Source organism: Aphelocoma coerulescens, chromosome 17, assembly GCF_041296385.1.
Source record: "Aphelocoma coerulescens isolate FSJ_1873_10779 chromosome 17, UR_Acoe_1.0, whole genome shotgun sequence".
In the NCBI taxonomy this organism is placed as follows: Eukaryota; Metazoa; Chordata; class Aves; order Passeriformes; family Corvidae; genus Aphelocoma; species Aphelocoma coerulescens.
This window is the reverse complement of record NC_091030.1, coordinates 4,799,403-4,812,093: the sequence shown is the minus strand read 5'-3', so window position 1 is coordinate 4,812,093 and position 12,691 is coordinate 4,799,403. Positions and strand designations below refer to the sequence as shown.

The 12,691-nt window shown below is 49.1% G+C and overlaps 1 protein-coding gene and 1 long non-coding RNA gene across 2 annotated transcripts in view; one reads left to right on the top strand and one right to left on the bottom strand.

Moving 5' to 3' along the window:
* Positions 1–12,691, bottom strand: part of COL27A1 (collagen type XXVII alpha 1 chain) — a 190,635-nt gene that overhangs the window by 141,108 nt on the left and 36,836 nt on the right. The window contains exon 2 of the mRNA XM_069031565.1: positions 1,567–1,864. Within this exon, the coding sequence (XP_068887666.1) occupies positions 1,567–1,622 (56 nt within the window). The 5' untranslated portion in view covers positions 1,623–1,864. The remainder of the gene's footprint in view (positions 1–1,566; positions 1,865–12,691) is intronic.
* LOC138119560 (uncharacterized) lies at positions 922–2,293 on the top strand. Its single transcript, XR_011155535.1, has 2 exons — positions 922–1,109; positions 2,092–2,293. It is a non-coding gene; the product is annotated as an uncharacterized lncRNA (long non-coding RNA).

Here is a 12,691-nt window from a genome sequence, read left to right as displayed (position 1 = left end):
CACAGATCTCCGGCGGGCCAGAAGCCACGCTGCCTTCTCCTGGGTCCCTCTTTCCTAAACCTGTCCTCACACGGGTCCGATTTGTCCTCAAGCAGGATTTAGGACCTGAGCGGGATCTCCCTGTCCTCATCTGTAGCGTGATCACGGCCAACTCCTCCACCAGGCCGAGCAGCTGGTGCTCTGTGAGTGGCTGTGCCTCGTGCCAAGTGTCTCTGCAGCACCGGAGTCCGTCCCCTCGCTGTGACACGCTGCTCCTGCTCTTTCAAAGGAACCTTTATCTGTCTGTTCCCCTTCGGACTTCTCCCTTTCTGACGCTAGCCACCCTTGCACGGTCCCAGGCGGTTCTCCCAGACCATGTCCAACACTAGAAAGGTGTTAACTGGGAGATGCTGCAGTTACCAGCATCTCCAGACATGCCACAGCCACATCTATGCAAAGAAACCCCCAAACAAACAAAAACCCCGCACCGCAATAACCCTAAAGCACTGCGATTCGGTCCTTGTGAGTATATAAACACGCAGAAAACTTGTCAACGAGAGCAGTTGCAGCCCCTGGGAAGGGGTCTGGGTTCTCTGTGTGACTCCACACACAGACTGAGCTTCCAAAGGGAACTGCACATTCATCTACCTCCCGGCTCTAGAAAAGGGGCGGAAACAGGATGGCCCCGGTGGTGGAGGGGGGATGCCCCCAAATCCCCGAGCCCCGTTCCCCCTCTTTCCCCCATCTCCCAGTCCAGCCGAGCAGGGGGATCCTGTACACAACTTTTTCAAACTGCCAAGCAGAAGAATCCCAGCCCTTCCAAGGGAGTGTCGGTAAATCATCAGTACATCCGACAACGCAGCCAGCGGGATTAACCCTTTGTGGGTCCCCAGGAAAATAATAACAACAACAACAACGCATTTAACAATGCAAATAGTAAAAGTTGGTCCCAGCTGTGGGAGAAGGGGGACGGGCAGGGTGTGTGCCGGGATCTTTTTCATACACACACGGATGGAGAGGAAGCAGCATTTTGTGTGTGCCGAGCACATGAAGAGCTGCCACCGCGCACCTCCGCCGTGCCTCAACCCTCCGGGCTCTCCCACCTCCCGCAGCACCTCGGCCAGACCCAGGTACCCGTGTCCCTGAGGGACAGCGTGAGGAGCAGAAGCCCCCTGCTCCCAGGAGGGGCTGGAACCGGGCAGGGTGAGGGGTGCGAGGGACAGCGGATCGCCCGCTCTACATCTGCGTGGGGGCTACACCGGCGCCCACCTCCCGGAGCAGCTCCCGGAGCTGGGACACCCTTTCCCGGTGCATGGGGGGGGAAGGGGGGGGAGGCTCCTCCTGGCCGTCCCGGCGCCGATCCCCCGCTCCCGCTCCCCGCAGCCCTATTTCTCCCGCTCCACAGCGTGGCCTCCCTGCTCCCAGCCCATTCTCCTCTCCAGACCAGGAGTTTTCACATCATCCCCTGGCAGAGGAATGTCTTCCCCCACCCCGTTCCCAAATCCCGGGATCTCGCGGCTCCCCGGCACCCCCAGCCCGCCCGGGATGCCCTTCCCCAGCGCCGGGAGAAGCGGAGTTTGTACTCACCCCCTGCCTGCTGCTGTAGCTCTGAGTCTGGAGACCGGCTCTGATTCCGGCTCCATCACGTTTAGTGCATTGTCTCTTTCGGGCAATTTTTGCAGCAATCCATCAGAAATCGGGGGACAAGCCGGTTTGTGGGTACATCCTTTCCAGGAGCTCGGCTCTCTGCCTCGCTAAGGGGCTCAGCTGTGTCACAGACACCCCTGGCCCGGACGGCTCACTCCTTCCTCCTTCTCTTCTGGGTCCTTTTGCTTACACAGATCTTTTAATCCCATTTAACTCCCTCTCGGCAGACTGCAATTACCTTGGAAAAAGAAGAGAGAACACAAAGTACACTCTAGAAAGCCAGGCTGGCCCATGGTCGCTGGATTTCTTGCCTCTCTTTTTTTTCCTCTCCTTATAAATAGTGCAATTTCTGTGATTTCTGATTCCCAAAGTCCTTGATTTCAAGTGTTTTTTCTTAGCTGTTACTTTTTTTGTTGTTGGTTGGTTGGTTGGTGGTTGTAATTATTATTTTTATTTGCAATGCAGATGTGCCTCCCACCCCCCAAGGATCTCTCCTCTGGACTTAGAGAGAAGAGGAAAAGGCAGATTTTGAAAAATGAAAATTATTTAAGGATGTCCTTACTGCCTCTCTCTGCTGCCCTCCTCTGTAATAGCGAAGCATTTACGAGAAATAATACAAAATAAATAAATAATTGGGAAAAAAAAAAAAAAAAAAAAAAAAAAGAAACTCTTTCGGCCAGAAGAGCTGCAGGGAAAGAATTGAAGACCCTGTCCAGGCTCCAAGGAGGGAAGCACAGGCCCTTCTTTGGGGAGGCTGATGACGGAAATTGTAGCCCCCTGCACTCACCTGTCCAGGGCCATGAGCCCCAAACCGGCCTCGAGCCACCTTATAAAGTACCTGACATGGCTTTTCCCTTGGGATCAGCGCTTGGTGCAGGCAGTTGGGAGCCTGTGGATGGGACTAAGGCTTGGAGGAGAAAAGCCCCCCATGTTCCCCTCCTTGCCCTGCTCTGCTTCCCTGTGGCATCTCCAGAGCCCCTCTCCTCCCAGCACCAAGGGATGGAATCTGCATCCGGAGGGCAGGGAGAGGGGAATGAGTTTTCCTACGCAAGACCCATCAGAACAAGTTGGATTCCAAGTCGGCTTCGCCAGCTCTGTCAGGAGAGGGAACTTCCACATGCGGATAAAACCTTCATCCCTGTTTCCACTCCTCTTCCAAAACCCAGCCAACCGTGCACCCCCCAGGGCGACCGGCAGGTCCCTCTTGTCCACAGCAGGACACAGCAAATCCCTCAGCTCCATGAGATTCCCTCAGGCAGGTGAGGGCAGCTCACCGCTCCGAGCCGTCCCACCTCCTCCGTGCACCCCTGGGTGGCCCTGCCCTTCTCCCTCCCCCTCTCAGCACCTCTGCCTCGGGCACTTACTCTGCAGCGAGGCGAGAGGCTGTGCAGCATCTCCCCGCAGCCCCCTGGCCGTGGGCATTCATTTGTCCCAGCAGCTTACGGCAATTGCTACGTCTTAAAAAATAATAATAATAAAAAAGCAATTAAAAAAAAAAAGGAAAAAAGAAAACTCAGACAAACCCCAAAGCCCCTTTCTCCTTCCTTCCCCTTCAAGGTGTCTCCTGCGCCGGGAGCCCTGGAGAGGCGGCCGGGGTGAGGGGCCCGGAACCAGCCGGGGTTTTCTGGGTTCCCCCCAAATTCAGCGCATAATCCTTCCCCGGGCTAGCGCGGGCACGTCCCCCTCGGGCCGTCGCTCCACTCGTGGGTGATGGATGCTGCAGGGATCCAGGAGAGAAGGGCGTTGGGAGCGGGCACTGGGAGGGACATGGATGTGAAAGAGGTGGTAGTTCTAAGGCTGCACTTGTCCTTTTAAATAGCTGCAGCCCGGGGACTCCGGGCTGGCGGGGGTGCCCCAGGTATCCGGTTTCAGCAAACAGCAGCTAATGAGCAGAGATCCAGCCTCCGAGGGGCAGGATCAGCGCTGCCGGCGGGCAGGGGGGCACCCCGGACACCCCACCAGGAGGGGAGGGGGCTGCCGCAGGGAGGGGAGGGCTGCGGGTCAGGGGCTGCGTGGTCACTGGCAGGGCAAGGGGACAGGGCTGCAGGGGCTACAGGGACCCCCAGGGCAAGGGGACGGGGCTGCAGGGGCTACAGGGACCCCCAGGGCAAGGGGACAGGGCTGCAGGGGCTACAGGGACCCCCCCAGGGCAAGGGCAAGGGGCTGCAGGGGCTACAGGGACCCCCAGGGCAAGGGCAAGGGGCTGCAGGGGCTACAGGGACCCCCAGGGCAAGGGCAAGGGGCTGCAGGGGCTACAGGGACCCCCAGGGCAAGGGGACAGGGCTGCAGGGGCTACAGGGACCCCCAGGGCAAGGGGACAGGGCTGCAGGGGCTACAGGGACCCCCAGGGCAAGGGCAAGGGGCTGCAGGGCACAGGGCAGGTCCTGCGAGGTGCTGAGCACCCAGCACAGATCCAAGACACCAGTGTGGGTCTGTCATCAAAACTGAGCCACCCCAGGCGCTCCCTCCACAAAGATTGTCCTGTATATTACTGCATTATCCCCTGAGATGGGGAAGGGCTAAAGCACCTCAAACCTAGGCACTAAACTTACATACTCCCCATGAAAAATACACAGCCACAAATAGGACCCCACATCGACCCACCAAATACCTGAACTTGAGGCTAGAGGGGATTGATGTTACATCATGTTCAGAGCAGAAAATTCAAGGACCCACTGGCCTGACTCAGCAATGCAGGTTTTACTTGAAAACCTGACCTCAGAGCGTGGCCAAAAGTAGAGGTTTCCACTATAAATCTGATCTCCTATATGACATCTTCTGCTACCACACAAGCTAAGGGCTTCTCTCCCTTAATACATGTATTTGGCTTGGTTGTGATTGCTTGCTGGGGCTGTGGTTTTGCATCTCCCAGTTTCTATAGGCAGAAGATTTTATTCATACCTTTGCTCTGAAGCATCTACATTTTGCTTCCTTTCTTGCTATAGCAGATGAAGTTTTAAGTAGTGGCAGCAAAAAAATTTGCAACAAGCAGCATTGGGACTGGGGTAAATTAACAGCCTCACAGTCCCCCTGTCCTCCAGAAAACCTTCTCAGAAGGGTGCAGCTAAATTACACATCCAGATACTTGTAAGAAGTTCCTATTTACAGAAAAACTTGTCTCAAACCCCTCTGAAGGCCCAGGAACTCAGATGACCCAGACAGTCCAGCTTTGAGGACTGTGACCTTTGGGACAACAGGCAGTGATAGAGCTTGTCAGAAACACCATAAAATCTCTATTTTTCTTAGCTATTTTTTCCCCCAGCTGTTCTTTCCATGTTTCTCAGTCACACATTCCTCACTGAGAAACATATTCTAGCCATGCTGAAGTGTTTAGGATAAAGCTTCAATCAATTAAAAAAACCCCCAATTTTGCAAATAATCGTGGGTTAATCCCTCTGCTGTTGAATACACCTTCAATTCTCCTGCTTATTTCTATCTTTTCTCTCTTCTGAATGCAGCAAATATTTAGTAAACTCCCTTTCCCCCAAGAAACCCAAACCCCAATGTCTTGGGGTGACTTTATGATACCTACCCACAAAGGCAAAAGGCCTGGATTTTCAGAGAGAGGGACAAAAAGAAAAGGAAAATGATGTGCTGCATCTTTTTGCAAATACTTATCCGAATGGGATGTGCACGGGTAGCTGGGAAAGGACTGATGATGCTTCAGGTCTACAGCATCTCACCAAGAACCACCATAAAACTCACTGACAGCCTCATCCTCAAATCCTCTGCACATATTTGCTCAGATGAACATTTTCAAACCAAACACATACCTAAAAGCTTTGCTAGCATGAAGGCACAAATGTATCCCAGCAGTAGGAAAAAGGGAATTAGTTTAAAACAAAAGGAAACCCAACATTGCTGAAGCCAAGACTAGTGCCAAGTGAATTCAGGTTCAAAAATTAGACCTCATTCTTCAAAAAGAAAAAAACCACAACATATGATCTGAATAGAAATATATTTAGCAGATTTATTTTTCTTCCCTTCCAAATTTAAATAGAAGCCATTTTAAAGCACTAAATAAACTGAAGTAAATCGGCACAGCAGTGAAATGAAGAAAAGCAAAAAAAAAAAAAGAAAAAAATAAATTGGAATTGAATAGTTTAATTAGCCAAAATAAGTACAGGGAGGAGGAAATGCCACCACACAACATGGGGAACAGAACACTTGCTTTTGACGAAACACTCTCAAAAAAAGCAGCATGTCATTACAGCCTGAATAAATACAGCATTTTGAATATTCACCCATATTTAGCCACTCTACAGAAGAACCAGTACCCACCTCTCCTCAGGAGCTGTAGCTTGGTTAAGCATCAAGGCTCTCATTAATATAACTTTGTCTCTTTGCTCCTCTTGGGAAACTGACTGTGGAGGCATCCTGAGCCATGGCAAGTGGTGTCACAGCTGCCCTGTGTGACTCACAGTCCCTGGCTCCACGGAGCAGAGGAATCCCAGACTAACCTGGTCCTGCCCTCCCACTTTGGCTTGCCTTGGAGGACAACACTGAATTACAGTTCAATAATTTTTGCCTTTGCCCTGGTATGAAAAGTATCCTGGCTCACCATTGCCCCCAGAACTCACAACGAATTATAGGGATGTATTTGGATATATTTAGATAAATGCTCCATTCAGGTTTAAAACTGCGGCATAACCAGGCAGAAGTGAAAACCATGGCACCGGAAAAACTTGTGGGAGGCATCAAACAAACATGCAAAGGAAAGGTGGGATAAAGAGCCCTTCACTCCCTGCTGGGCTGAGGATCCACACCCAGCCTGGAGCAGGAGTATCTAAACTTGGTAGCTGGCTAAGAGTTGCTGAAGCCACAGGAAGAGGGAACCCAGCCTGTGGGAAGTAGCCCTGCCATGAAGGGGTGATGGTCCCAGTGATGGTGGGAGGGCACAGCTCTGCAGCCCCACAACATGCATCACACGGAGCTGGGCTGCTGGGGAGGGCTGGATCCGCACCTGTAAGCCCAGCAGGAACAGGAGATTAACCATCCACAGAAGTGGGACTCAGCCCCAGCCCACACACAGTCATGGTACTCCAGGCAGTGGCACAGGAGGGACTGGCTGTGCCCGTTTCCAGCTCTGGGGAATGTCTGCTTGAGGGCTGACTCAGCAGCTACACTGCAAACATCAGCAGCCTCGGCAGCCAGAGCCCCCGGGGGCTGGTACTGATCCCTGGCTGCTGGGATGGCACTGAGATATTTCTGCTGAAGCAACCATTTCTATCCCTTTTCTACCTCCGAGTAGAAACTTGGCACACTTGGCTGCAGTGCTCTCTCAGGTATGTAATTCCCTGTATAGGATTTCCTAATTCCTACATGACTTTTCTATTCAGATCCTGCATTTGACATGACTGTACCAGCACTTTTCACATCCATGAGCTCTACTGAAATGACTGACTCTAGTTCAAGCCTTGGATTAAAGCCTTCCCTACCCTGTAGGGATCTGGTCATGAGCAGAAACCTGCTGAAGAGCTTCATTTGCCTGCTGAGAAGTCTCACCATCCATGGCAGAGTCAAGATCTCAAGGAAGGCAGAAGGTGCCCAGCTGGGATCTGGTCAATGGATGCTCCTAATTTGGTCTCTGGCTTCAGCCATCACTGCAAGATGAGGAGGTTTCTGCAGAAGAGCAGAACATGCAGCACTCCTGGTTTTAGGGTTTGCTGTTTGACAGCTGTTCATGATCCAAAAGCTGCTGTGGGTTGTGTTTCTTGTTCCCAGTGTGTTGGGAAATAGAATTATTGATCCCAGTAATTCTATTTCCCAACACCAGTGCACTGTAGAAGGTATTAATTATAGAGGAGATGTACAGAAAGCTCAAAAAATCATGTATGTAACAGAATTGCTGCCCAGTGTTATTCCCCCCCCTTCTCCACAGACTTTCTGACAAAGCCATTCCTGTCCTGTGCCACAGGCTCCCGGTGATATGTTTGAACTTCTGCAGCCGTTTGATGTAAAATGTTTTAAATTCTTTTTGGGAACACTAAAGGCTTTTGTCTCCTGGCCGGTGCAGTGGGGATGCCATGTATGGCAGAGACAGATCTTTCTGTGCTTTCCAACTGCACCATATCACATCGGGCTGCCCAGCCAGCCGAGAGGTGGGAATGGCTGTTAATCATTAAATGGAGCCTTTTTCCATGGGAATGAAAGGGAACACAATGCAGCGATACAAGTCCAAGCCCACAATTCCCATGGAAAGGCTGCCTGCTGATTACAGCTCTGTCCTACCCTTACATTTAGACATTTGGAGAGCTACAGTTTTACAGGATGGCTGTGAAGTGATTTTTCAGCTGATGGCAGCAGCAGCGTTGGGCTGACAGGTCAGCCCCGACAGCATAATGCATCACCAGGCTTTGACGGGAGGATATTACAGTTCCTAAATCCTGACTGCCTTTAAGGTATCAGGCAAAGACTGCCCGGTCTTGTGAGCATCCCTTTATTTCCCTGTTTGTCTGTTCTCTCCCTGGTTTAGGACCTATTCAGTCACTGGTGCTAGTGGAAAACACAAGGGAATCAATACCACTGGCCAGTTTGGAGCTGTGTTCTCCAGTCTAAACACCAGACCAGCCTGTTCTGCTGCCTGTGGCATAGCGTGGTGATCCTACATTTGAAAAGACGAATACCAAGATCAGTTTCTCCCTTATACTACGGAAGGAAAAAATAATTCACCATTAAATGCCCCCCGGGCTGCTGCACATGAGAAGCACATCTCCCTGTCTGGAGGTTTGCTAGTTAAATGCAGCAGTGCATCAGCAAGCACAAGGGCTTTTCCCACCAGTGTGCCAAAGGAGCTTGTTCATGCCATGGGTTCATGGAGATGGTTGTGTGCCGTCCTGGATGAGTACAGGTGACATGAGCTCTGTAAAGAAACAGCACATCTCTTCTTCATGAAACAGAACCACCCTGAAAGTGCCTTCCCCCTCGGCAAAGAAATCACACCAGCACATAAAAGTGCCTGCTGATCTAAATAATTTCCTGCACATTAAGGACAAAAGGACAACTGCTACTGTGGTTGCTGCTGCTGCTATGACAGCAATTTACCATTGCAGGCAGCGCACACCAGTGTGTAATATTTCAGTCTGAATTCTGCAGGTGCACAACCCTTGTGACTTTTAGGCAGCACTTCCCAGTCGTAGTGTGACCTGCCAGTGTTCTGGATATCCCAGTGACACTGGTGCAGCTATGGGTCAGTGCTTGTGCCAGAGCCCTGCACCCACAACACAGAACTGATGCAGGAGAGACCTGTTCTGATCACTCTGGACAAGAACTTGGGAGCTGCAGGCAGCAAACAGTGGAAGGTGCTGGCTTCGGAGTCAAGCCAGGTCCTTCTGGAGCAGGGATGCTGTTTGCTCTGAGGATGAAGAACAAGCCTAAGGGCAAGGACACAGTGCTGGTGGCAGCTGGAGCTCATGTGCACACCCAGGCAGCCTCAAGGCAGAGTTCAAAGGGAGATGGAAATCAGTACAAGATCTTGGCCTTCAAGAGAAGGCAGTGTGTTACAGCACAAATGCCTGGGACAAAGGTTTTGTGCAAGACAGAAACTAAGCCTGAGTCAGATTCTGAGTAGTTTCAGTGAGGAAGGGAGAGGAAAAAAGAGCTTAGAAAACATCAAAGCAAATCCTGGTCATGACAAAAAGTTAAGGTAAAATCCGAAGGTAGTTTAAGATGAAATCCAAAAGGTAGTTTTTCTACTGTCTAAGCAAGATGTATTCTTTGTTTTCAACTGCTGTAGGAAGATAACCCTGTGTCCTGCTGCTGGGCAGGCCTGTGGGAGCAGTTTACTGTGCAAAAGGAAATCATACCTGCAGGAAGAAGCTGAAGTGGAAATGATAAGTCCATGGCAAAGTGAAGGAAGGGTGAGACTAGACAGATTTGAGATGAGAATTTGTTGGGCTCTACCCTGCACTGGACTCACTAATGACACCAGAAAAGCTCCTTTAGCAGTGACAAAGATGAGGCAGCCCTTGCACAAACACACACGTGTATATTGAGCAAAAGCCTGTACTCTGCTACATCCTGAGGTATCAACACCAAAAAGCAACTGCAATTTGGTTTGTGTAATCAGAATAATTTTAAGAGATGACCCAACCATAACAAGGAATTGCTGAACTTAAATCTGAGCCACAACACACTGCTACAACACCGTTTCCTTTTGCAATTGTGCTCAGCTATTTCTGTGACCAGTTGCTCACCACTGTTTTGATGAAAAGTGCTGAGGCTGGAGAGAGGGGTCACCTCCTTCCTAAGAGGCTGTTTGGTGCTGGGTGCCTCGGGCTGAGCCAGGCAGCTCTGCTGCCTGAAAGCAGCACTATCCTGAGGCTCACACGCTAACCTAGATCCCAGCAGGGTTCAGGTTTGGCTTTCACTACTCCAGGGTGACCTGCAGGGTGACCTGAAACAACTTAAACCATTGCTTTTGTGCCACTATTTTCTTGTCTCTAGAGTGAAGCTTGTGATATAGATCATCTTATGTGTAAAGAGGTTTAAGACCTTCAGACATAAAGCACTGCCAGTGGCTGTTATTACTTCACTGTGCAGTTGGCAGCAGCCCCTCATGCAGGAGCAAGTGTAAATCTATTTCCCAACCAGTTTTATATTCAGCACAACCTGCCATCCTCCAGATGCACAGTTCATTAGAGACCGCTCGGTTTTATCTGGCTGTAAAGGCCAGTGTAAAAAAAACCAGCCCTGCTGATTAAACATGCAATTCAAATCCATCTCCTGGAGCAGAGCAGACAGTTCCTGGTGCTTTATCTGCACTGACTGAAACGCAATCTCACAATCTGTATCACTTAGAGCAGAACAATGCTCGATTTCTTCATACTCCACTCGAGTTGTTAACACATAAAGCAGAAACATAGCCCATTTTCACAGAAAAGGTCTCTTCTGACATACTCAGTGTGTTAACCCAGAGTATACAAATCTGCTTCAAAGCTAATAGGCTTTTTTTCTTCCTGCAAACACACTTCTCCACATCTGCACACATTCACTCTCTCTACTTGAACAGCAATAGTATTTGGTAAAGCTCTCCAAACAGGAGCCACTGCAGAAAAGCTGAATTTAGTGATGTTTGGGTAAGAACTAACAAGAGACCTGGTTGGTCTCTGTTCAAAAAAAAAAAAAAATCAAGTCAATAAGTCAATATTTATGCACTCACTGGTGAAATAAATTCCACCCTCCCCCAGAAGAGGGACATAAAATGAAGTGATTGAAACAGGATTTCATGGAAGGGGACTTTGTTTGCTTATTTGTTTTCAGAGTTTGGGATATATTTGGTATTCTTAAAAAAATTTTTATTGTAATTTGAATGCAATTGTACTGTACAGAGCCCATCAGAGCAGCTTCACAGTGGGACCTGCCACTGAGGATCAAAAAAAAAAAAAAGGGGGGTGCAATGAGATGATCTTTAAAAGTCCCTTCCAACCCTAAACCATTGTATGACTATGTTCTATGATTCTATGATATTTCAGAAATATAGCCAAGGGGGTAAGTCCTCATTTGCAGCATCCGGTGGCATCACTGTAGAGGAGCCTTTGTACAGACCAAATCAGGGCATTTTTGTTCCCATTTCCCATTCTCCCAGAATCTGTGGGATTGAAGAGCCTTGTCACCAACCAGAGTTACCTCAGGGTCAAGTTTTACACTCCAAAAACTAAAGAAAAAAATGCTGTTTACTGTCCAATTTCTTAGAAAACTGTCAAATCCCTCTTCACACGGAACTTCTCATTTGTGTGTCATCAGCAAACTTTTCCACTGGCAAACTCACCACAGGTAAAACAAAGTTTATGCTTTATCATTGTAATCTGCCTTCATAGCCGGCCTGAACACCCACCCTGTTTCTGTTATATTGCTTTTCTCTGACTTTTCTTCATTATGAGCTAAGATTAAGCTATTTCTTGTTTAGCTTAAAAAGGGCGACTTTTAGTCTCGTTCTACTGCTCAGTGTATCTTGAGATGCTCTTCTCTGAACAGCTCTGTCTCTTTTCCCATCAAACCCCGTATTTAGCACACAAACCAGGCCAAAACTCACTGTAAAATTTGCATTAATCAGCAGAATGGGATAAATGAGACTATTTAGTATTTTACATCTTCAAAAGCCTTGAATAAGCAACAATATTGTGCTAATATTCTTGTCAGTGGCTTTGCCCCAGGCAGGGAGCAGGTACAGTATTTGCAGTGTGGTGCTGATGCCGTTCATCTGACACCTCATTACTAAAAGGCCAACACAGCTCCAGTCATTAACCGATGTGGGCAACTCACCTCTGCCTTCCTCGGAACAACACAGAACACCCCAAACAGCCATCCTCTGGTGAAGAGGTCATTAGCACAAAAAACCCCTCACTTGGATGCCCCTAAGGCGCCTTTCATCATCACATCCTAAAAGCACTTTGCAATGATTACTGTGATCCTTGATTCATCACCCACCCAAGCAGCTTTCCTTAACTCCCAGCTGGATGGACAGAAAGCTGCAGATACAGAAAGGGGTAATTCTGAACGAGAGCGTTCTCTGGGAGCTGCATTTATCACCCCAGCTTCAGAAAGTAAAACCAGACCATTTGTAACTTGTCCCATCCCAATCCCAGCGAGAAGCAAAGCAAGGAGAGCCCAGGAATCCATGCCCTCCCTCCCCTTGACACCACTGCTCTGGGGAGGTACTGGAAAACTCTCCTGTCCTATTGACATATTCAGCAAAGGGACCTTGTGCTGAAAATAAAGTTTCTCTGTATCCTTCACCTCGAGCTGGTTTTTACTTTTTTCCCCTGACATGCCATTATTAAACAACAGCAGCAAACTAGCTTCTGGGTAAAACTTCCCCTAAAGTGGTTGGAAGACAGCAAGAAATGCCAAGATTTCTATTTTCCTCCTTCTTTAAAGGGGAAATAACATTAAATTTAAATATTTGTAAATGGCACTGATTAGCACTTTATTTTATAGCTTTGATTTTTTAAACTATTCCTTTTTTTTTAGTCCAACAAAGACTCCCTTTCCCCACAGCATTGCTAGGGGGAAACTCTGCTGAAAATTAAAGATTCCAGAGTTTGCAAGAGAACCACAAAGGCTT